The sequence below is a fragment of the Marmota monax genome, unplaced genomic scaffold (assembly GCF_021218885.2).
Source record: "Marmota monax isolate L192 unplaced genomic scaffold, Marmota_monax_Labrador192_F-V1.1 WCK01_AAM20220418_F8-fsc00018, whole genome shotgun sequence".
Taxonomy (NCBI): domain Eukaryota; kingdom Metazoa; phylum Chordata; class Mammalia; order Rodentia; family Sciuridae; genus Marmota; species Marmota monax.
In genome coordinates, this window is record NW_026692201.1 from 13,518,855 (window position 1) to 13,546,352 (window position 27,498).

General features: G+C 31.6%; 1 protein-coding gene and 1 non-coding gene across 2 annotated transcripts; both read left to right on the forward strand.

The window, feature by feature from the left end:
* Nucleotides 1-7,013: 7,013 nt before the first annotated feature.
* On the forward strand, nucleotides 7,014-8,092 carry LOC124082741 (ADP-ribosylation factor 4). The gene has a single exon (XM_046429157.2). The coding sequence runs from the start codon at nucleotides 7,243-7,245 to the stop codon at nucleotides 7,783-7,785; it is 543 nt and encodes a 180-aa protein (XP_046285113.1). The 5' UTR covers nucleotides 7,014-7,242; the 3' UTR covers nucleotides 7,786-8,092.
* A 6,394-nt stretch (nucleotides 8,093-14,486) lies between these two features.
* Nucleotides 14,487-14,559, forward strand: Trnaa-ugc (transfer RNA alanine (anticodon UGC)). The gene has a single exon. It is a non-coding gene; the product is annotated as a tRNA-Ala (tRNA).
* The last annotated feature ends 12,939 nt before the right edge of the window (nucleotides 14,560-27,498 follow it).

Genomic DNA, 27,498 nt, shown 5'->3' on the forward strand with positions numbered 1-27,498 from the left:
AACAATTGAAAAAAACTTAATGCTAAATACTGCCAACTGATCGTCAAATCAAAATTCTTTGAGTTTTACTTTCTTGCAACTACCCATTTTATTTTTGTATCATTAGTTAATGAAGTTGTTCCAGTTACAAATGTAAATTTTATTTTAATTAAAAAACAATAATCTTACCATTCAAAAATGAACTACACTACAAAATAATAGAGCACCATAATTTAGAGAACCAAAAATAAATGTGGTAGGAAGAATTTATTCAATTAATTTTAGTCTAACCAAAAACTAAATGCTTCTAAAATTTTAGAGTCTCTTATTTTATGTTACATTTAATTGATCTACTTTCTAACTACTAATTTGCATTTTGAAAGAATTTACAGCACTTTGTGTTCCCTTATAAAATAGATGACAAAAACTGAAAATGGAAATAAAATTATAATAACATGTTGAAAGGAGTTGCTTTAACAATTGAATAGATTAAGAAATAAACAACTCTGTAAAGTGTCAAATTTTAATCAGGAAAGGGGGATGATAATTATCCAAGCTAGTAGAATCCTTTTAATTTTATATTGTGTTCTGTGTAATTAGACGCATGGGTATTCATCACTTTTTCTACAGAACATTCTCTAGTGACCCTTCCTTGAAGAGATAAGCCATTCTGTAGGCTTATTTGAAACACACTGGAGTATCCTTTTCTTCTGAAACACAATGCTTTGAAACCTCTTGTCTGGTGGCCATCCTGGAGGATCACGTTATCAGTATTTTCATGCAGTTATAAATATAGCTAAAAAGATATAAAATAGAAGTCTCTTACATTATAAGTAATTATCATGTTTCTTTGATTACTGACTATACCACGATATAATGAGGAATGTTATGAAAATTTTGCATGCTTAAAGACAAAATTCCCCAGCTTTTTCAAATTTTCAAATTTATGATTTCATTCGTAAGTAGTGGTCATTAATCAAGGAGTCAACTAGCAAAATATAAGTAGACAATATGTTATCTACAATAGCACAATAATATGTTGCTACATTAAGATATTAAAATGGACCTCTACTAAAACCTGTGGTATTTAGTGGTTTAAGTCTTTTTTAAAAATGCTGCAAGATTAAACTCTTTGCCATTATATATTATGATTATTTTTCCCAATCCAAAAAAAATTAAATGCAAATCCAAAATAGGTAGATAATTCATAATTACTTGTTTTTGCAAAAGCATATCTTAAGGGATTCCTCTCTTAATCAAGTTTAGTTCCCTTGAAGGATGTTCATGTGACTAAGCAGATTATATATTTAAGATCTCCAAATGTTTCCTAACATTGGAAGTAGTCATTTCTCATTAAAGCTATCTCCTTGTAAACAAAGAAAATTTGATGCATGAAATCAATTACAGGAATAGCTCAGATACATCCATTGTGTCGTTCTGTTTATACTTAACATTACTGTGATTTGGCATTGTGTTTTGTATATTCGATGGGCAAATGTAACCCGAATCAGTCAAAATTTGTCTTACTCCATTAGGATGCAATAGCAAACTGTCATATACTGGGTGTCAAATAAGCAACAAAAAAATTATTGTTCACAGTTCTGGAAGTCAAGAGCATATATCCTCATTTATATTTGGCATCTTATTGTTGTGTCCTCATCTGGTAGAGGAGCTAGCTATGTCTCTGTGGTCTTTTATATAAAGACCTTAATTTCAATAGATAGAGTTCAACACTCATGATCTCATTACCTCCTGAAGACCCTATTTCCAAATGCTATCACCTTGGGGGTTAAGATTTCAAAATATGAATGTTTGAGAGTGTGGTACTAAACATTTACATATAGCAAATTTTAATGAGTGGTTTCACATTTCTGTTTCCCAGTCTGAAATATGTGACTGGAAGTTTGATATAGCAGATTTTAACCACTACACATATATCCCCCATCTGTATTTGAGTATGCTCCACAAGCTACTATACTGTTATTTTGCCACTTTTCTCTGACTGCAAAATTCCAAATACAAATACTTTGTTTCACCTTTTAATGACAACTGTCCACAACATAGTTCATAGTAACTTTAATAGATAACCTATTACCTGATAGGGAGAGAGAATATTCCACTTACTAATGGTCCATGCCACCAAGATAAATAAATAGAGATAGAGCAGAATAAAACGGCAATAATAATAAAAAAAAAAAATGTTACAAGGAATTCAGGTTGATAAGCCAAGAGCTTCAGCGATATCTGGGGAAGAGAAGTTCCATTTCAATATGTTAGCAGGAATATATACCTTCTCTTTTGAACTATAACGATGTAGAAACAAAAATATACAATGAAATATTTTCTTTTGCATATATTTATGCATAAATTTAACCATATTATACAATATTAATTTTACATAATTTTGCAAATACCATATGATTTTTATCACATTTATCTTCCTTATATGCTGCCACCACTACTCAGTTTCAGTTAATACAAAGCAGCACTTCCTTAAAGAGACAATTGTGTATTCAAATGCAAAATGGTTATTTGGTAGAGACTTAAGGACTATCAGATTATCAGCAAACCATTCTGTCATTTTTTTAAGTTGTTCAATCAATCATATTGTCTAATAATTAAACTACAAGAAGAAAACAAGTGAACATGAGTGAGATTGGAAGTTTAATGTATTTTATTTTTTCCCTTGCTTTGATAAAGAGTAGTGACAACTAGATAGTTCATGTCTATGAAGAACTGATCTACTTAAACTGGTTATGAGCATGCATGTGCACACATACATGCAATACACAAGCACACATAAACATGCACACACACATATGCATCACCCACAGAAGCACACCTTAATGGGCACACAGAGTCTGGTTTTGCAGTGATTTAGCACTATAAGACTGAAAATCATTTTTTCACCAAAAAAAAAGGTTATCTGTTCTCTAAAATAGACAAGAAGAAATGTTTTTAGGGAAAAAATCTAACCCTTTTATGTTTTCATATTTCTCACAGTTATTCCAATTTTAATAACTGACTGCAGCCCCCAATTTATTATCTCTGAAGCATTCTAATTTTTCTTAAATATGATTTTCTATAAGGTCTCCCTGCTTCAAATGCTTTATTCACTTGCTTTATTCTCCATAATTTAGGAACTTTCAAGTAGTCCTTGAATTTAAAGAAATACACCACAGGAAGCACAAATGTATAAATTAAAATCATTTTGCATAAGACTCAAATGTCTGGGACTCAAGATTAGTATACTATTTAGTACATGATTGCATCCACACTCTTAATAAAAATGCACATAAACATTTTTATTTATAATTCAACTGCATAAATATTTGAGCATGAAATATTAGGAAATTTTTTAGGTTTTCTAGAATTAACTCTCATATGAAAAAGTGCCAAATGAGTTTATAAATTATTAATCAGCATATAAGTGTAAGTGTTATATGCAGTCTTGTAAGCATAAAGCTAAATATGTAACATATAAGTTCAATATATATAATACAGTTTCAGTTTAAATGAACCTTTCCAACATTTTCCCTAATAGTTTAGACATGTTAGATTCTTTATTTTCATTTTCAGGCATGAATGAAAAAAGTTACATAAAAATGTGCTAAAAATATTCTCAGCAACTTCTAATATTATTAGACAGTAAGTTTCTTGGTATCGTAATATGTATTATTTTTCATGTTTCTAACTGCTGGTACAATGTCTAAAACATGGTAGCAATAGAATAAATATTTGTTTAGTGATTGAATAAACTAATACATTTTAGCATCCACAATGTATTCAACACTATAGTATGATAAAAATGCTACGGAAAAATATGATCATCAGCATATCCAGAAAACTGCTGAAAGTATATTTTAAATAAAGCAAATGTGTATGTGTTGAGATTTTTAAATCAATAATTCTAATTCACAGACTCAAAGGTAACTGTTATTTAAAAATGTTGAGGGATTCATGTCATAAAAAGGCAAACTGAATCTCAGACTTGAGGAGGAAAATAGCTTGTTGTAACCTCACTAAATGGAAGAAATTGTCTACACAGCTAAAATCATAAACTAACTGAATAGAACACATTGAGGAATCTTGGGAAACCAAAAAGACACAGAAGAAAATATTGACAGAGCCATCTCCTGCTCTTTAATAACAGATTGCTTATTTAACAGGCCTCAAATATCCTGACCACATTGTTAAGATCAATTTTCATTTAAAGAAGCACAGAAAATGGTAGACATGGAGGATTTGGGGTCCAATTGGTGAGATCATCCATACTGTAAAATTGATGAAATCAGACTATTTTAACATTTTGTCTTTCTAACATTTATTTTTTCTAACTCATTTTTCTAACTCATTTTGAGTATAATTCTTAAAATCTCCTGATTATTACATATCTTCCCTTACAAGTTTCCTACGTGTCACCTCTGTTAATATAGACTCAGAATATGTTTGTTATTTGGTAGTCATTGATCATAATTAATTAATACATTATTTCATATTTTGATTTCTTCTTTTTTCTTCAAACAAAATGAACCCGTAAGAAGATAAGACTATTCTGAAGTCTATGAAAGAGATACTATTCATTATTAATTTTACAAAGCATTTCCATAACTTTAGGTAATATGAATTATTCTCTGAGAAATACATTTGGTTTCTATTTACTGAGAAATTAAATTTCTGAGCCTGTAATGCTCAGAGGCAGCTCAGGGTCTAAGACAAATTTACCGTACAGCAGATACCATTCACCAAGGTGTAATAAAACAATTTTTCACAATGATACCTGGCATTGATACATACTGTTCCTTTTAAACCACACAAGCACATCTGGAAATGAAGCCATACAACGGAGAATAATAATAGACTTATTTTGCTCTTAGTAGCAGTGTTATCACTGCTGCATTTTGTTGTTTGGTAAACATTTCTTCTTTCAGAAAGACATCATCGGCAACAACTTGTAAGTCCGATGATCCAAACGAGAAATCAAATACTCTAATGTATCTTATGATGCCTGAGGCCAGTGTAAGAAGTGTTAGTTTCTCCTTTACACAGTACCAGCATGCTAGAATTGGCATAGATTAGATATGTAATGGTGTTTGCACAAACATCATAGCCCAGAAATACCCATTCTTTTCTGCCTTGCTTAATTCTGCCTGTTCAAATAAGTGTTACTTTTGCTCTCAGAAAATGCCTATTGTTTTATCTGTGTATTATATACTTGACATTGGAAGAGGACAGACCTGAGTTCCAATATCACTTCTGTGTAACTCAGTGTGTAAACATAAGACAGCTAAAGCTCAAATTAGCCTTAATTCGGTGAATGTGGACATTATCTTCTATGCCAGTGTTCCAGGAGGTTTTTGAGCTTCTCTAGGGGATCAGCTATGTTCCCACAGTGACTGATACCTCATTTGGAACAGAAACATTTCCCTACACAGATATATTTATTCAAATCTAAAAGGTTGTATAATAATGGACCTTAAATTTTGAGGAGGAAAAATATGAATTTAATATTAACATCTGAATGATAGCCTTTAAAGGTGAGGAGGCAATTTCACTTACTTCTGAATAATTTCTAGTCCAACTTTTTTTAGTTTTTAGTAATGTAAGTACTTTTTTTTTCTATGTGCTTAATAAGGCACTTATGTTTCTGGTGTAAATTTTGAATGGCAGCCTTTCTGGGCATAGTAGAGAAGTTTTTGTTTTATTACTTGCAACTCTTTTAAATGAGCAATTTGAAATTTCAACTTTAGACTCTCCCTACAGAAAAATATTATCTCCATGTGATAAATATTTGTAAAATCTAATAATTCCATCCTAAATTTCAGCTCTCATGACTCCCAAAACAATGTGATTGACAATTTTATTTATTTTGATGAATGTGTAAATATAAATGTTTAGCTTTTTTCTAAAAGGATATTATATAACAGCTGTGGGAGTTAAATTCATCTCATACTTTTTATAAATTATTTTAGGGAAGCACTCTTTTGGGGAGTTGACTTTAAAACATTTTTCATTCACTCTATGTCAGGACCATATTTGTGTTCTACTGGCTGTAAATGGTATTGGGAAAGCCATCAGTGATATAGATGACCAACTACAGAGGCTAAGAGTATGGCATATACAACTGGAGGACAGATTGATGCTATTTCTAGTCCACTAACCAATCCAATAGAGTCAGTTGTCTAAGAAAATATGTTATTTGACTAAGTCTGCAGGCATATTTTTAACCCAGCTATTCTGAAAGAGATACAGCTTATGTGGCCTAAAGAATTGTCAGCAGTACAACTCATAAAAAAAACTCTAACAGTAAAGCGACAGTCACAGAAGATCAATTGGAATGCAATGAAGAGTCTATCCACTTGAAACAGCAATCTTTTATGCCATCTGTTGCAGAGAGGTTTAAAGACTTTACAAGATCAGTATTCTGAAAGTGATCAGTCTTCCAGAGGCAAAGACATTAAACAGTGTGAAAATGCCAAGATCAAATCAAGCATAAATACACCTTGAAACTTGGATGAGGCTGCTTTGAGAAAGCAGACCATTGAAAAACTATCCAAATTCCAAATATTGATTATGATGCTACTTGGTTAAAATAAAAAGATAATAATAATTAGCCATAGTAGCTTAACCTTCCAGATGCTTAAAAAAAAATATCTCAAGACCCTTTTTATGGACACAATAGTAATGCTTCTCATTTAGAAAGGACACTTGAGACTGCACATTTATATACATATAAATAAGTTTATATATACATATTATATATATATGTGTATATATATACATATATGTATATACACATATGTGTGTGCATATATATATATATAATATTCTCAATGCTGCTCCTGGTGGCCAATGTCAAGATATCATCATGTAATGGCAATTCTGTGAAACTGGCATTTCTCAAATAATTTCAATGGAAACCTTACTCAGAAAGATATATTTTTTTTTAATTATTGAAATTCATTGTAAGAAAATTTTCTGAGGGCCGCAGCCAGAGTTGCCGGGGCCGCCGTGTGACGTGGCACAGCCGGAGAATTAAAGTCAGAGCCTGAGCTGCCGCGCCAGTCGCCAAGCCGGTCCTCCACCCGCTAATTCCTGTCCCGAAGCTTCACCCGTCACGCCTGCCAACGAGCGGTCCCTGTCGCCCCCTTTCTGCCTCAGGTCTTTCTTTTCCCTTGCGCTCAGTTTGTTGGGAGTGTGAAAGGAAAAGGCCCAGGGACGCCCCGACCCCTTATTCTGCCCATCGCAAGTGCCACTACCGCCATGGGCCTCACCATCTCTTCTCTGTTCTCCCGCCTCTTCGGCAAGAAGCAGATGCGTATTTTGATGGTTGGATTGGATGCTGCTGGCAAGACGACCATTCTGTATAAACTGAAGTTAGGGGAGATAGTCACCACCATTCCTACCATTGGTTTTAATGTGGAAACAGTAGAGTATAAGAACATTTGTTTCACAGTATGGGATGTTGGTGGTCAAGATAAAATTAGGCCTCTCTGGAGGCATTACTTCCAGAATACCCAGGGTCTTATTTTTGTGGTAGATAGCAATGATCGTGAAAGAATTCAGGAAGGAGCCCAAGTACTGCAGAAAATGCTTGAGGAAGATGAGCTGCAAGATGCAGTGCTGCTGCTTTTTGCAAACAAACAGGATTTGCCAAATGCTATGGCTATCAGCGAAATGACAGATAAATTAGGCCTTCAGTCTCTCCGTAACAGAACATGGTATGTTCAAGCCACTTGTGCTACACAAGGAACTGGTCTGTATGAGGGACTTGATTGGCTGTCAAACGAGCTTTCAAAACGTTAAATAAAACTGGATATCTAACCAAGGACACATTTTGATAGAATTGGTCTAGGCTTGTTACAACAAAATTAGTTTGCATCTTGGTTATTAAACTGTATCTGGGACTGGTTTGGGCAGAATATTACAGCGTTTAAACTTATTTTGTTGCCAATTATTGTTTACCAAGTATAATGTTGCTCTTTAGCAATATGCTTGGTTTTGAAGAAATTCTTGGGGAAAAAAGTATCCTCTTTTAATTTTGACTTCCTTTAAACCTAAATGCCTGGACATAGCTATTGTGACACCTTTAAATAAATCAGTTTTGAATGTTTTTTGAGCCCACAACAAATAATGTTTTAAAGTTATCCCCTTGCTATTTTACTGATACCTGTATCATTCCTGGGACAGTCTGCTGATTTGAACATGTAGCATTCCATTTGTATTTATTTCTATCCCTTGCCAAAAGGATTTTCTAATACTTCTTGTACCAGCCAGGGAAATGCTCCAAAACACTATTCAGCTATCTTGCACTGAGGAACTTAATATTTTTTTCCCTATTATTGACTTCCTGGCTTCCGTCAGCCAAACTTAACCTTGGTGTGGTTTGGATTTGATAGCTAATTCTGTGCTGGTTGCAAAGAGTTCATATTGAGATGGCTTTTAATACTCAGCAGATTGTCTTTCTTTATATTATTATCTTCTTTATGTTGCATGTTGCTTTTGGTATCAGCCTGACTCTTTGCCCAGTATATGATAGTTCTGCTGGTGTTTTGTTTATTGATGAACATATCTTCATTAAGAGTTTTTTTGAAAACTCAGCAAACACAATAAGTTTTCTTCATAACCCATTTGAAATTATTCCTAATAAAATGATAAAATATAAAAAAAAAAGAAAAAAGAAAATTTTCTTTTTAAGATTTAAATATTAACATGCAGATCTTTTGATCTGCATGCCCTATTTTTTTAATTTCTCAAATATGTTTTATTCTTATTGAACTATTATTTTCATGAACATAAATTGTCATCTGTTGGTATTATGATTTACAACAATATCAAAGCTGAACATATAAACATACAATTGAATAATGTTCTACATCCAAAGGGACTATTTTTTTTAGAGTTTCCTTCTTGCCACCTTCACGTTAAATTCCTCTCTTGCACCTAGAAGAATACCTAGCAATATGATAATACATCTAAGGAAATGAAGACAATATATAGGAGAGCACAATGTTAACTAAACTAAGTGTAAACTGATCTAAATTAGCAAAAATACCTTACTTTATAGAAAATTAATTTTTTTTTAAATTTAAAATTTATCTTGTATATTTTTCATTAATAGATATGATAAAGTAATGATTAAAATTTTAGCACCTCATTGTATTTTCTATATAATATCACTATAGCACACCAAGGAAATTATGTACATAATAAAATTTAATTCTGCTGTTTAAGCTATTTGCTAAGACTCTACTTCTGATTTCATATTCAGGGAAGAAAACAGATGACAGGAATTTTATTTAATTATTTCCACACTACTGTGCTCTAGAGGAAAAGTCAAATGTATTAGCCTTGTAATATCTCACAAGGACAAGGCAAGGCAAGAACCTGTTTGTATATTCATACCTCATTATTTCTGGAACTTGAAATTTACTTTTTGAAACATGTACAAAGGAAGGAATGAAAAAAGCATTTTTAAAGGGCACCTAAGCATTCAGTGCCTTAAAACAATTTCAGTTCTGGAATTTAATGCTTTTCCTGAAATCAGCCCAGATGAAAAGTATTCATTTTTATTTGTGGATAAAGAAGAGATATTTAAGTAATGTCAGTGACCCAGGATGAATCAAAAATGTTTACCATAACATATTAAGTTATAAAGGATACACAGGACTATGAATTCATTGTATATGGATGATCATTTTTCATCTAAAGAAACCATGAAGGGACTATTAAGATTACACTTGGTGATATCGCTGATTTAGAATCTGGTAAGAGATAAGAATATGTTATAGTTTATTTCACTGAGGCTTACAAAAGATCAGATGAGTCTTGGCTATACTGTATTCATAATCTTTCATGTAAAAAAATTAAAGTTTTTAAAGATATGACCACCAATAGAGCAGTAGGTCTCTAAAAGGTTTTTACCAGGACCTGAATGTTCAACATTTCTATTAAAGACTTTAATTAAAAAATGAAATACAATATATTTCATCCATGTTAAATTTCTATATAAACAATGAACAGCCTTTAAAGAAAATACCATATTTTTATAATTAATTTTAAATAAATATAAAATCTAGAATACAAAAATTACTTATGTTGGAGAAAGATAATAGCAGTGTTGATTTGTAGCTTCACCAAATGTGAGATAGTCTATAGAGTCTAAATAAATAGGATTAATAAGTTGCAAAGACAAATATTTCATGATAGTTTCATTGCCTATGATCGCTAACAATGAGCAATCACATAGCATAAGCATGATAGACAATTTTTATATGGAGAATAATTAACAGATTTTAGAAAAATGTAAATTAATTCCAATATAGACTTCCCATAGAAAGAAAAGAAAGATGATCTCATGTGAGAGTTTCACCATAAGTAAAGAAGCAAGGGCAGAGTTATGATCTGTGTGGAGAGTAAATCAATAAGACAGGTAATTTAATACAAAAATCCAGTTAATATGAAGTGTTATCAGTATTTGGGACATCAAGAATTAATTATAACTTCATACTTTACTAAATCACACAATTCTGTATGTAGCACATTACACTTAAAGAATCAATATTGAGGGGCTAGAGTTATAGCTCAGTGGTAGAGCATTTGCCTCATAAGTGTGAGGCACACTAGGTTCAATTCTAGAACCACATAAAAACAAATAAAGTCATTGAGTCCATATACAACTAAAACATTTTTTTAAAGAATGTTGATACAATTTTATGAGTTCTCAGCACAATAGTATATTCTTATTCAAATAATTAAATGTTAGTATATAGTTAGTGTCTATATTTCACAGCATTGCCTTATAAAAATCAATATTATAAAATATATATGTGTGTGTGTGTATATATATATATATATATATATATATATATATTAAAAAACTGTGGCTCTTTGTACAGTTAGAGGATGTAACATTATTTTGATATCAATTTGCAGATGAAATCTGACTTGCGGAGGATAATTGTACCAATTAGACCCTTATTCACCTTTCTGGAAGGGCCTTTCCCTCACTTGCTTTCTCAGTCTTCTAATAGCTTTTTGTGACTCTTGAAAAGCAATTGCAACTCAGTAATGCTAGAACTAATCAAATACAAGATCATGAATAGAGAAGACATTTAAAGAGAAAAACTCAGTGAATAGTTTTAGAAAATATGAAAAATAAGGCTCAATTATATACCTGAATTATTTCCAAGTCTTTCTCTTTCAAGTGGTTCAATAGATGCATTGAGCACTGAAGGTTTTGTGTTCTATTCAGTGGCCATCACCAATTCATCTACTTATACATCTTTTCAAACTTGTACTATTCATTCAATAAACATGATGGATTGAGATCGATGTTAATAACTAGGAGGTTAAAATTTCAGTATTTTAAATTGAGATATTTTCTGCTATTCTTTTCTTTTCAGTCATTCAACATGATAGAGATGTATCCCTAGAATCAGGGTTGATAAAGTATTCATAATTTTCAGAACTTCCTGTTCTCTCTATGCTTTGTACATCTCCTTAGCAGATGAAGAATTGTCAACAAAGTAGCTATAGAGAAAAATCTCCATTTTTAAGCTGTCATGAATACTAACAGTAGATTCAGGAATTTTGTTGCCAGCATCCTATAATTATACTTACATTGAATCAAAACATCCAACTAAATATTTAATTATTTTAAAAATTTTATGCCTTCAATTTTCATATTAATTTTAGTCCATGTATTAACCTCCATACATCCAAATTCCTGGTGCGTTTTAAAATTTAGGAATGTTGTTCTATAATGATAGCATTAAGAAAGCAAAAAAGACCATTCACATACTGGGAAAAGATTACAAATTATATCTGACAAAAGTCGCATATAAAGAACACTAAAAATCTCAATAAGAAAATTTGCACGATTTTAAATGGGAGAATATTTGAATAAAAAGTTTCTACAAATGCTTAGTAAATGCACAAAAAGTTGTTCAGTGTTTACTAGTCACTAGGAAAATGCAAATTGAAACCACAAGGACATACTACCTGCCACTTAGCATATCTCAGAGTGACTAACATGATAAAAAAAAATACTGATTATGCCTGGGGTTGGTATGCCAGTGCATGGCAAAATCTAGAAGCCTCATATGCTGTTGTTGAATACAGGCTCATTAAGAAAATCTCTTAGAGTGTAAAACATACACCTACTAGATGCTCAAAAATCTGACTTTTAAGTCATAAAAATGAAAATACATCTTCACACAGAAACTAGAGCAAATTTGCACAGACACATTATTCATGATAATCTAAAAATGGAAACAAAGAAAATGTTCTTCCACTGGTAAATGGACAACAGCAATGTAGATTCCTGCACAATCTAAAAAATGTAAACAAGTATTGCTTTTTTAAAATCTAAAATCAAGCCAGGTGAGGTGATGCACACTTGTAATCCCAGCGGCTCCAGAGGCTGAGGCAGGAGAATTGCAAGTTCAAAGCCAGCCTCATCAACTTGGTGAGGCCCTAAGCAACTTAGTGAGACCATGTCTCTAAATAAAAAGAAAAAAGAGCTGGGGATGTGGCTCTGGGGTTAAGCAGCCCTGGGTTAAATCTCCAATACTAAATAAATAAATAAACAAACAAACAAATAAATAAATAAATAAAAACAGTTTCATTGGGATATAATCTACATATGCATTTTGACTATTTAAAGTACAAGTGGTGGCACCTTCCTGTAGTTCCAGCAACTCAGGAGTATGAATTAGGAGGATTTCAAGTTCAAAGCCAGCATCAGAAATTTAGTGAGACCCTGTCTATACCTAGCTCTCAGCCAGTATTTTTAAAATACTCTGTTTTCTCCTTTTGCTCTCTTCCATTATACCCATTACATGCATGATGCTGTGCTTAATGGTATCCCACATTTCTCTGAGGCTTCATTATTTTTTATTATTTTTATTATTTTTGCTCTGTGCTCTGATTTATCTTTATGATCATTTATTCTTTATTTTGTCAGTTCAATTCTACCACTGATGTCTATAGTGATTTCTTAAAATTTCCATTATTGTGCTTCTCAATCCACAATTTCATTTTGTTCTCTTTTTTATGAGAAATTTCATGATATAATAACATATACATATTTCCAAAATATGCTAAGTGAAAGAAATCAAATCAAAAAGACTTAGTGAAATATACTTATAAGTATATTTAATTTATTGAACAGGCAAAACTTCACAGACAAAATATAGTTCGGTAATTGCTTTATACCAAGTGTAAGAGCAGGATAAACTGAAATTGAGCATGAAGGTCATTGTTCACATAAGAAAAGTGTGTTCTAAAATTAGATTTCAGTCATGCACTTACAATTGTATACACTTATTAAAAGTTAACTATCTATACACAAAAAAGGTAAGTTTTGTACTTCATTAATCTGTTTCTTTGCCTGCCCCACTCAAATAATATAATGCCTCTTAGTAAAATGAGACAAAACATTTTTCTGAATTACATTAAGATTAAAGAAAATATCAAAATTTCAATTAGATTTTAGTTTAAAAATTCAGTGTGAGCAAAAATAACATAATCACAAAGAACATAAATTCTGTGGACTAGTTGACAAATTTCAGATGGTAAGTCTAACATTCATTAGATCTGTGATCTTGAGAATGTTATTTATGCTTCCATTGACATGAAAAATAGGTATGATAATATAACCTTCTTCAAAGGCTGTTTTAAAAATTATATGAATTAACACACTTTATAAGTAGAGCCAAAAAAGAATGAAAATGTTTTGGTTCAAAAGGGGAGGAAGTAGAAAGTAAGTAAGTAAACAAATAAATAAATAATTGAGCCATGACAAACCTAAGTGAATTAGTAAAACTGGAAAAAAGTTCTAATAATATCAGAAAGGAGATAAGGAATCCACATGCACCACTCTAATTTGAATAATTTATCCAAAAAATATTTAAAGAATGATTATTTCCTTGTTAGAGATATCAATATGAATAGGCATATACATTAGCCACTCTCAGGAAACCTGTATATTATTTGAAGTATTATTAAGTACAAAAATACAATAAGATAAAAACATAATAGGAAAGATTATGAAAATTCTCTTCCTGTAATATGAGTCTATTAGTGGAGTTTGCAGAGAGATTAACAAAGCATAAGGTATCTTATGCTTTGTTACAACTACAAAGGGAGCATAATAACGCTTTACTATATTCCAATGTATCTCAGAAAAAAATAATTTAAAATTGTGTCCCCTTCATGTGAGAAACAGAATTTAACATACCTACAAAAAATAGTAAAAGTGTATTATCTGTAGCTATATATATACAACATGAAGATGCAAGTAAATAGGCATAAATTAAAATGTGGCATGATTTTGAGCTATACATACATTTTGTGAAGTTATGCAATATAACTTTTATGTTTGAAAAATAGTTGTCAAAAACACAAACTGATATTGTTCTGATTAGGTCTGATACAGAAGGGAAAATTTAATCTTAGCAAAACACTTAATATTGGTCTTCACATTAAAAGTGTTTTCAAGGGTTGGGAATATGGCTTAGTTGGTAGAGTGCTTGCCTTGCATGCACAAGGCCCTGGGTTCAATCCCCAGTACCACCAAAGGGGGGGAAAAAAAGGTTGAACTATTTGAATTAATCCATAGACAAAGTACAAAATGTGACTCATCACATATAAAGGAAACTCCACAAACGTATGAACAAATGTTTCAGTGCAAACTTTGCCAACCAGGACAGTGGGATGATATATTCAAAGAGCTGAAAAAGAAAAACTGCCAACAGCAACAACAAAAAATATAGCATATCCAATAAAATTATTCTTTTAAAATGATGGAAAAAGCAAAAACAGGTAGAGTTCATCACCACCAGACCTGGCTTTCCAGAAATGCTTGAAGGAGTTCTTCAAACTAGAAGGACACTGAAGAGCAGCACAGAAGCATTAATCACATAGGAAAAGGTTAATATACACATACAGGCAGAACAGAGCAACACTGTAAAAGCCCTGTATAAATTACTTCTAACCTCAACATAAATGTTAAAAGGTAACATTTTTTTTAACAAATGCACAATGTTAATTAAAAAAAGCAAGAAGCAACCTCTGAATATAAGAACACAGACTGTGTAGTGGTAATGAAAGAACAATGTTTTTCTAGGCAATTAATTTGTTATTGATTTGAAGTAGATTATAACCACAAGATATTTTAAATGAACCTCAAGAAAACTTCAAAGTATACCTAAAATAAATACAAATGATAAAGAAAAATGCAAAGGAAATCACTACCAAAAAATCATCAAATAAACATAGAAAACAGGAAAACAAAGACTAAACAATTATATGATAAGGAAACAATAGACTGGCAAGTACTCGCGTGTCAACAGCTGAATTAAATGTAAGTGCATTTATTCATTATTTAAGCATGATAATTTATCCACATATTAACAGTTTTTAAGTCATTTTAGTTGCTGAAAAATTGCAGCTGAGTTTAGATGTGTTTTGAGAAATGTATGTGTCCTATTAATTAATCAAAAAGATAATACTGCAAATTATTTCCTGGGCCTTAATGTATTTATGAAACACTTGTGTTATTTATTCTGTTCCTTTTTAGTGTCAGGAACACTATTTTATAAAGAATGCATTATACACTTTACCATTCATTCCTCAAATTCATTCGGCCAACCAAAGGAAAAGTACATTAAACAAATCATTACTTTCACTGTGGGGGAAAGGCGCTGTTCCTTAGTTCCATCAACTATGGTTAAATCAAAAATGGCAAAATATATGTCTATGTTTGCAAGATGGAGAAGTATATGGTCAAAAAACAAAATTCTGGCTGGCAGTTTATCCTCTTTCCTGTCACATTCGTAACCAAGAGAACTAGAGTTACTCACTATGAGCCCAAGTTTCATAACATTTTTCTTATTTCCTATATATGGTACATGCATTTTACAGTCTGTTTCACTTCATACACTATAAATTTTAAGTTGAAATTCCAACCTCAGAAGTTGAGCTGTATACTATACTGCCTTAAGCCTTAATTCAGGATAGTTAAAAATGATTTTTTTTTTTGCTAAGTACAAAATTAACATTTCTATTAATACCACTCCATTTTCTTCATAAAAAGAAAAGGCAAAGAAAGCTCCATCTCATTGTTTTATTTTATCTCAAACTAAATGCATTCATTTATAAAGAAAGAAATAAGAGGATATCCTCAGTCACAAAAATATTTTGTATTTTTATGTGAAAGCAGCAGGAATTATTCATATTTCATTTTTCAAAGGCTGTGTGTGTGTGTATGTGTGTGTGTGTGTAGAAAAATGTTTAAGTTTACTCAAAGAGAGTTCTGGCCTTTGTGCTTAGCACCTGGGAGTCTCCTTTAGGCCACAGGAATGCCCTTCCTCATAAGAGCATCCTTCTTTACCTGGTGTACTTGGGCTGTACTGTGCTAGATCCCCTAACCATGTGACTCAGAGTGAAACTTTGGTCTATGTGGTTACTCATCTACCAATAGCAATACTGGAAACAAAAGGTCAGCCATGTTGGTTGTAAACCATGTCTATGTGATTCAGCTTCAATGAGAGACAGGGAATCAAGGTCTCAGTGAGATTATTTGGTTGCAGATACTCCATGCCAACGTTGCACATCATTTTCAGGAAAGATAGCAGTGTCCCCAAATTCACTAGAAGATGGTAACTGAGAGCAGAAGTTTAGAGGACTCTTCTCCATGTCTTTTGCCTTGGCTGATTTTTAAACTGCATTTCTTTACTCAATAAACTGTAACAGGGCTGGGGATGTGGCTCAAGCGGTAGCGCACTCGCCTGGCATGCCTGCGGCCCAGGTTCGATCCTCAGCACCACATACAAACAAAGATGTTGTGTCTGCCGAAAACTAAAAAATAGATACTAAAAAATTCTCTCTCTCTCTCTCTCTCTCTCTCTCTCTCTCTCTCTCTAAATAAAATAAAATAAAATAAATAAACTGTAACAGTGAGTATAATACCCTTTGAATGAATTGTGTGAGTCCTCCTTTTGAACTATTATGAGGTAATCTTGGGAAGCCTTCAATTTGCAGTAGGTATTCTAAATAAAGTTGTTCTTATACTGTGCTCATTAACTTTAAGATATGACAAGATTAAGGCTAGTTGGGCATATAACATCCAATGAAATAATTGTATAAGTTGTTCAATCCCCAAACAATTAGAATTAATTTATCAATTCTAAGAATGTTTTTTGTTTGTTTTTGTTTTTGCAGTGCTGAAGATCAAACTCAGGGCCACTTACAAAATTAGCAAGTACTCTGCCACTAAGCTACATCCAAGCCCCCAAACCCATTCTGAGAATGCTTACCCATGCAGTTTTCTTTCTTTCCCATAAAGACACACGTGGAATTATATAGCATGGCAATACCTTCCAAGTATGTATGATACTTCCTACTGAGAAGTGAATGTTAATTAGTTTTCTAGAGACAAGGTTTCAGAATGCTTAGACAAAGACTAGAATATATGGACAAAATATTATATGAGGAAATTTTAAAAGTAAAAGTGACGCAAATCTAAATCAATATCTAAATTGATCTAATGTAAAATTTTAATGAATTATAATAATACTACTGGAATTTTAAATTCAGGATATTGAAAACATCAGTAACATAAAATAAGCTATATTTAAGAATGCCATGCTTATATTAAGAAGAAATAATTTCTGAAAATGTATATGAAAGATGATCTAATTTAATATAATTCTGTGATGTAGCTTTATTTATATTATACTTCAATCCCCTTTTGTATACATTTAATAAATTAGCAATTGTCAAATTTATTAAAACTTTTATCCAATATTTTTTTTGAATACTTACTATTGCCCAGTCTCATAGCAAACTGTTGAGAGTACCAATCAGTATAGTATATTGAACATCAAAATATAGCATGAAAATTTAGCAAGAGAGCTACATAGATGGACATCACAAGAACACATTAAAAATATTTGGATTAAAATTTAGAATATAGTGTGGGAAGCCTTCCAAGAAGATATTTTATAAGAACAGAGTGGAAGGAGGGTACCAAAGAAATAAATGTAGTAAAGAAATATGGAGAAAAAGAGAACAGCTTTACCAGAGTCTGAAGGTAAGTTATAAATGAACACTATGGGGATTGCATTTATGAGACAACTGAGAAGTGACACATGATGACTAAGGTCAGATAAGTTGATTTCATCAGGAGAGGCAAAATTAGGAAGCCTTGATGTTACTTTTCATTCTGGATGCAAAGGTCATTGCTATGCTTAGATATAGTTTACTCCTCAAAGGCTCTAATGCTTGAAGCTTGGTGCTCTCTGTGGTAGTGTTGCTATAGATCAGATCCCATAGGACTGGATTCGTTCCTATACAAATTGATTGTTATAAATCAAGCTGGACTGCCTTGGCCTGCTCTCCTATACACTTGCCGTTCTGTGCGCAGCCATTTCCTTTTCCATTTCTCTATCATGTTTTGACACAGCTGCTTGATATTTGAAACTGGTAGTGACCAGAAATATGAACTAAATAAATCATTTTACTTCGTAAGTTATCCAGCCTCAGATATTTTGTTATAGAAATGCAAAATGGATTAAGAGAGCCATGATTAAATTGGTGATTTTGTGAAGAACTTCTTTTACTTCCATGAAGAGTGGATTGTATTGTAGGCATGAAAGATGGAACATTGAAAGTGAGTTAAAGCAGCTGGCATAGTTACTAATCCACATAACAGAAAGCAATTTCATTTGAAAATATGTTATCATTTTAGTTTTTATTCTGTTACGGTTAGGATATAAGGTGTCCTCCAAAAGCTCCTGTGTTGATGCAGGAATATTAACAGGTAAAATGATTGTGTCATGAAAGCTATAACCTAGTCAGTCCATCCTAGTTTGAATGGACAACTGGGTGGAAACTTTAGGTAGCTGGGCCATGATGGAAGGAAGTAGGTCATTGGGGGTGTGCCCTGAAAGGGGATTTTCTTTCTTGAAGACCTTCGCCCTTTCTGTCTATATATCCTGGATTCTAGAGGTAAGCACTTTCTCTCTGCTGTGCCCTTTAGCCATGATATTCTGCCTCACTCTGAGCCCACAACAATAGAGTTGGCCAAAAATGGACTAAATCTCTTAAACCATGAGCTAAAATAAACTTTCCCTCCCTAAATTGTTTTGTTTTTCAGGTGTTTTGGTAACACATATGCTCTTAGAAGTTTTTATGAATAGAAAGGACCCGTTTTTCATTAATATTCATACTAAAATGTGTGTAAAATGTTTAGATATAAAATTATTTTAATCTTTTATAAAATCCAACTTGATATTCTACAAAAATACCAGATTAAGTGAGCAAACTTAAATCCTGAGCAGTATGACCTTTATTTCCTTTTCTAAATTCTGAAGGATAACATGGTTCCTTCTATCCCAATTTCAGAAACTTAAAGAAAATTTTACTAGGTAGATCTCATATTGTTAATGTATATTTACCTTCTGACATCCTAGTGTAAAATTATTTTATAACTCATTTTCCCTAAAAATGTTTTTCTGATAATTATACTGACAACTTCATTTTTATCATACTTCTTTTTTTACTAATTATCTACTAATTTTAGTAATATATCTGCGTAGATTCTTTTCTTAAATCTCATTGAATAATTCCCCCACAAAGCGATGAATCTCCTTCTAAAAATTATATATTTTTTTTCATCTTCTAAAAATAAATTCCATATTTTAAGTTGTGCATTGTTTCTTAAAAACTTTTACCTTTCTAATCATATAACTTTTAGGTCATTAAATGATATTACAACTCACTATTTACACATAATGGACTGAACACTGTAGAAATGAGAAAATTTTATGACATGTTTTGGGGCTTTACATTAGAAAATAACTCTATAATGTGGCACAGTTATATATATATATATATATATATATATATATATATATATATATATATAGTATAGGTGTTAATAATATACAGCAAATTGTTACACAAATGCTTATCAAACTATAACAAATGATGAGTGTCAAATGGATTGTCAAGCAGATAATTTTAAAAGAAAACAAAGATACTTTTAGCTAAAACAATAGAAATGGTAGATAATAATATTTCTGCTGTTTTGCCAGATTTTTGTCTCCTGTAACTAATACCTGACAAACAATTTTAGAGGAGGAAATGTTAATTTGGGGAGCTCACAGTTTCAGAGGTCTCAGTCCATAAAGAGCCAGCTCCATTCCTCAGGGCTGAAGGTGAGGCAGAACATCATGACAGGAGAGTATGGCAGAGGGGAGCAGCTCACATGATGATAAAGAAACGGAGAAAGAGACTCCACTTACTGCATACAAAACACATACCCCAAAGAAACATCCCCAATGACCCACCTCCTCCAGCCACAGCCTACCTGCCTTCAGTCAGCACTCAGTTAATCCCATCAGGGGATCAAATCGCTGATAGAATTAAGGTTCTCATGGGCTGATCATTTCTCTCCTGAACCTTCTTGCTTTTTCTCACATGAGAGCTTTTGGAGACACCACACATTCAAATCATAACACTGGCAAAAATTGCATTTTTATTTTCCAAGTAGTTTGAAGATTCACTTGAAACAGCTGGCTTATTCTCCAAAGAACTTCAGTTTCTTAGAAAGAAAAATATGTCCTTAGTCTCCAAAATAATGTACATGAAGCATTTCCAATCCTCCAGAAACCATTATAGTCAGACAATGGGGAATGTGTTCTCACACAATGATTTTAAGCATCTTGCTATTCCTCTGTTTAACATTCTTCTGTAACCACAACCTGGCTACTGCTTTGTAAAAAATTGATAGTTTGAGTCCCACAGCAGAGTGTTCATATGCCTGCAGAAAAGGCAATGATGATTCCACAGTGCATGAAAGAACTCCCAATTGCACTACTTTTTCAGCTTTCATGCAAAAGTATCATTTTCATAGGTGTTGTATCAACTCAGATATATGCTATATGGCCCCAGCTGTCTTTCTTTCCTGATACCTCTATGTGAGCCTTAGCAGTTGTTCCACTGGGCCCTCTTGTCTTTTTCTCATCATCCCTCCTAATGCCCAGTCTTCCAGGAACCTGGCATTGAGACTTCAGAATTATCATTTTGTCTGTGATCCTTCATCCTTCTACCATTCAACCTGTCTCAAATTCATGAAGAAACTATCCTCATGGTATGTGTCTCACTGCTGCCTTCATCCAGTCCCTACCTACCATCTCTGAAGTTCACACTAATTCCATAATCTCTGTTCTATATTTTTGTCATTTACAATACATAATGTCCTACTTAGAGATATTGCAGACTTTTTTTTAAATGTAAGTGCTTAAAATTTTAAATTTCTAGAAACACAGCACTATATATTTTAACCTCAAATAGCTTTGTTTCTTACTTTAGATGAAATGACTTATATGACAGACTGCTTTATGTGTTACTTTAGATGAGATAACTTATGAGTCATGTTTTAAAAGACATGGAATTTGGAGTGAGAATAAATATGTCATTTGAATCTGTTACTTGTTAACCTGAGTCAGTTATTTGGAAGTTGCACCTTTATTTGCTCACTTGTTCAGAATGTAAGAAAGGAGAAAGAATAGAAAAAAAAATAAAGAGAGTGAGAAAAGTAGGAAGGGAGAAAAGAGAGGAAGAAATCATAGTACTGTAACAAATGACAAAGAAATGATATCTAGTCACATTTTAGACTTTTCTTCTTTCTTTCACAGAAAGATCTTTGGCAATTTACTTACATGAATAAGATTACATTTAATTTCCCAGCCTGCTTTGCAGTTGTTTCTGAAAACAAGGCCAATTTCTGCTTCACATTTTTTGTGTGGAAGAAATCCCAGAAGTGTCCTATAGGAATAAAACTCAACTGGGGGGCTGTGATTTTTACCTACTTTCCTTTACCTTTTCCTTCTGCTTCCTGGAAGGCAGCAAAAAAAGATAAAAAGAGATTAGTCCTGATAACTTTGTGAAGCCACACTGTCAGACCTGCAATACCTATTTATGGATTTTAGTATGTGAAGAATTAATTATTTATATGTTTAATTCCACATAATTTTATTACCTCATTTGTTTACTTGTGTATATAACCAACAAAATCCTCATGTACACATATAATTTATATGCACATATGTGTGTGTGTTTCTCCAACTCACAACCCAATATGTTGTTGAAGAATGTGAACAATAAGTAGTTTTAACATATATAATAATTGTTTGTATTAAATTAAAAACTATTGTCCTTCAGAAGTCCAAAAATACAACTCAGGAGGCTGAGACAGAATGATCACAAGTTTGAGGCCAACCTCAGCAACTTGCCCCCTGTCTAAAATTTTAAAAAACATATATATATATATATATATATATATATATATATATATATATATATACACACACATATATATACACTTATATATACTATATACCTATATATTACATATATTATATATACCTATATATTATACACATAGGTATATAATATATATTATATTACATATATACATATATATTATAAAATGCTGGGGATGTAGCTCACTGATAAAACATCTCTGGGTTCAATCCTTAGTACCAAAGGAAAGAAAAAAGTTCAAAAATACCCTAATAGGATCTTACATTGATAATGGAAATTTCAGTCCTACCCATGAACTAAAATAGGTCATTTATTAAACTAGCAATTTCACTTATGCATGAATCTTACCTTTCATTTATTTTTAAGTAATAAAATTAAAGGATTATTTTATAGTAATCTTTGAGTTCACAATACGTCTACATATTCCTTAGACATCTAAGTCTTGAAAGGTATGGGAAGTTGTAAAACTCTTAGTGTGCCTTAGTTTTATTTCCATTTGAGTGTACTTCTGCTTAAAAGCAGTGCAAACATATTCTGTTCCCAACATCTTGATATTTTGAAACTTATTACTCTTGTGCTCTTGAACCTTGACTGTTCAATGGACCTGGGAATCAAATTCATTTCCTTCCAACTGAGCAGGTCAAGATTTATACCAGTGCTCACTGTATTAAAAGTATAGAGGATCTGATTGTTGTTAATGGAAACTGAAGTTTGAATAAAAAAATAAATAAATAAAGCAACAGCTCATTTTGAAACCCTATACCAATTCCATTAACTATTCAGGGAGACAAGAGTTCTTCTTAGGTTTTAAAAACAAAAGTTATTTTCTCAGTCTGTCACTATATATCTAAGATCCAGTAGCCTGGTCATATAGTGAGTAGGAAAACAATCAAAATTTGATCTAAACATTTATCTACAATATACTAGATATGAAAGCATATTCTACTATTTTCCAACACTTATCAAGGGCTCTTATAAAAAGATCTCAAGATATCTATACTGAATTTCATAGTTTATATTCATGCAAAAATAAATCACAGCAGGCATAGAATCTAAGGCTCCTGTAGTCTTATTTTTTACTATAATATTATTATTTTCATTTCATATTACCTATCACCTTTGCGTCTCTTTAAAAGACTTTTTAAAATTTATAGTACCAATAAAAATATTCAATCCATTTCATTTCTGAAATTGCATTTTAGAGACCAAGCTACTTATAAATGAAAAAATGATCTGTTCTTTCAATTTTTATTTTCTTCGCTCATTATAATCATCTTCAAGTCATTTGTCATAATTGTTAAATAGGTAATAGATTATGTAATTACTAAAAAAGGAAATCTTACTTCTTCCAAAAGATAACATAATCAACTCATTGTTTAGAAAATTATTATACTAACATATGAATTCTTTTTGAAACTGTAAGCTTCATAGTGACAACTCTATTATAGGTGTGCTCATTTGCATTTAGCCTTCATGAGTTCAGTACCTAGCATGGAGTCCAGTTTCAGAAAAGGCTGAATCAATATGTATTGAATTTTTTTTAAACAAATGTAGAAATACTTACATTCAATCATGTTATTAACGATAACTTACTACATAAAATGTGTGTTTGTATGTTGTGTAGAAGTGTGTGTGTAAGAACTAAAATAATACATTCAAAAGTTCTCCTTTAATCAATTAAAGAAACAATGTCCTCAGGAGGAGGATGAATAGTGGAAAACACGATGCCTTATGGATTGACTTTTCACAGAAACATTTACTATTTGACCAACTCTGATTATCCCTCATCAATTTGCAATTTGTCTTAAGAGTTCTATGAATGCAAACCAGTGTTAAAATTGGTCCTGGGTAGAGTGTGTGTTTGTGTGTGTGTGTGTGTGTGTGTGTGTCTCTGTGTATTAGACTGAGGAACTTGCACATACTGCTGCCTATCCCTGAGGAGTTAATATTTTTACATTTCCAAATCCATAGTATTGTCTGACAGATAAGGTAAATATGAAGCCTGTATTGCTTTAGTTGGTGATGTGAAACTATTATCTTACCAACACTAAGTTATAGACAAAAAACGCACACTATTATTTGTTATGCAGAAATCAAATTAAACAGTTTGTTATTTAAAGTTGAATTCGATATTTTCTCAATGCCAATACTAAGGAAATACTTTTCAAATCTATTATTCATAATAAATATAGAATATAAAATTTTAGCACAAAAATATAGAAATAGTAATATTCTACAATCCTAATAATCGTGGTCATGAAGAAAACATTGTCTGTCAAAGTCCTCCACTCATTGTTGCTCTTGTTTTGGAGTTTATGTAATAAATCTATATTTTGGGATTACTGTTTAAACAAGCTATTTCTTATATTAATGAGAAATAATTAACTGCTAAGTGAGGAAGATTTTTCTTTGAATTCTCCCATTTTTTACATACCTCACCCCAAACTGAAAGCATGTACTATTTATTGTTTCAAATAGTTATTAGAAGATCTTCACACAGAAACAATGTTATCATGAGGTAATATATTACCCAATTTATACATGAATTATTCAAAGAGTTATTTCAAATTTAAATACTTCAGAATAGAAAATTACCATTTATTCAAGGGAAATCTGGTGAAAACAACGCTATACTCTTAGATTTCAATGTAGCAACTTTTAACTAAATTACTTTGTTCTCTTTCACTACATTATAAATTTAAAATCATTGTACTTTGAAATTTGTATTTCATTAATGACATTTTACCAATTAAACTCACAATATTAGTAGTTTCTATGAGATTAATAATTTTGGTATAAAAAATAGTCCAATAAAAAAGCTTGTTTATTTGATGTTTTCAAAGCATGTTCATCATTTTCAAAGACCTAATTGCCAATCTATTGTAAGCCATGCAACAGTACAACTTTACCCTGAATATTTAACATTTGAGAGTATAATGATTTTAACATTACTATTCCAGGAATATACGTTTAAATTATTCATGAAGGATAATTTGATTCTAAAATGAGTTGAAAGGTGTACCATGTATAAGCAATGCTTATATCTCATTATCTTGGTACATCGTCTTATTTGAAATTCTATGTTTAACAGTAAATAGCTTTCCCTTTTTTCACTTGACAGATTATCAAGTAAGTACTTACTTGCCTAACAAATACTTTTTTCAATAAAATTACATTATTTGGAGTTACAAAGATACATCTTGAAACTAAACGTTATACCTTTATATTCCACTACATTTTAGCATTTCACTCTGAAACAAAATATCTGATGAACCAGAATAAGGATGGGTAGCTATAAAGATACAGAGACAATTATAAATTAAATGTGATAATTTTTCTAAAGTTTTAATATATAAAAAACCCAGAGATCATGTAAAACACGTGATAATTTTCTTTTGGTGCAGCTTATCTGCATTTCTTCTTCAACTTAAGTATTATTGCTATATAGAATGCTAGTAATGTGTATGTATTCATTGTACTTATCTGTTCATATGCTGTATGATTATATGGAAGAAAATAAACCATTATTCTAATTTTTTCCTTTAATCTGATCTCTGTAATAATTTCTGCTTTGTGTCTCACTTTTTTATCCATCAATTAATTCATTCACAAAATACAGTATGAATGATGTGAAAAGCACCATTCTAGTTTCTGGGGATGAAGAAGTAGGAGAAAAGCAATCATAGTCTTCAGTTCTTATGAAACTTAAAATCCAACAGGAATGTGGACATCTTACAATTGAATTATTTCCAATTGTCACAGTATTGTAAATATAAGTTAATATAGAAACATATTCTGAAGGACCAAGGTAAATGAAATTCTTATTGCATAATTCATATTTTTAAGGAAAATAATGTAACTGAAGAAGAAAAATTGGGAATGCAGAATAATATAGTTTTTTTAAACAGCAGTTGCTACTCTGGAAGACATTTCCATAGTGTGAGAAAAGAAGGCCTTCAAAACAAGAAAAGGAGACTTAGATAACTCTCAATAGGAAATTATTTTTCTCTCCACTAAATGCCAAGGAAATATTTAAAGGTTCTTGCATTGTGCAGAGAGAACAACAATACCCATGTAGCAGTGGTAGGTTTTAAAATAACTGAATATGAGCCATAAGTCAAGCATTTGCAATGATTTTCACAAATTTATGCAATGTCAAACAGCAAATAAAAAGGCTATTACTGTAATATAATTCTTGATGACTTCACTCTTCAAAGTTCCAACTTTAATGCAGACTGAGAATTTTTAAAATTTCTGTATCAGCCATGTCATAAAGAAATGATGAATACAATATAAATAAGTATGGAATGTAGATGAAGAGTGTCCATAAGTAAATAGGATGACAGGGGAAATCAGATAATGAAAAAAATAATAAATTAAACAAAAGCACAGCACAAAGAAAAACCACACAGGACTCACAAAAATATAAATGTACTAATTTACTAAAACTTTCTGTTCAGAAATATAGACAATAGAGATTTAAATGTAGATATAGAGATTTGTCATTACTTTTTTTTTCCATTTCCAGAAACTAAGACAATTACTCTTTCTCAAAACAGAACAGTAATGTTAATGATGAAAAGGTGACGGAAAAGGGAGAAAGGTGAAGGAAGAGAACATGTAAATACTAAATAATGGAAGAGTAGATAAAACCACCATATTCCATTAAACCTTCCCAACAAAAATGTCTGAAAAACCACCACCAGAGTTCTGTGAATAACACAATCAGAATTTTGTTTTAAAAAGTTCATTCTTTTTGCCCATAAAAAATATATTAAGATAAAAAAAGTCATGGAGATTTGTTAAAGAATTTCCTGTATTAAAATAAAGAAGATACATTGGAAATACATACAGCTGAATTTCCAAAAGGATGATTTAGTAGTGCATTAGTCAGCTTTTCATCACTATAATCTACTGCAGTCATGAAAAACAAGATAAGTCTGCAAATGTATCAAGAGGAGCTTGAGGAAACCTGATGTTCTGACAAAATTTAATGCACTATTTTGAATGGGATACTGGAAGAGATTCAAAGGACAGTAAGAAAAACTAATAAAATAGGAATGAACTTTGCACTTTGGTTAATAATATTGTGCCCATATTACCTTATTGGTTTTGAGAATTTTATCATATTATTTTGATATGATGTTCATAACAGGAAACAGTTTAGGGCATATTGGTATCCTT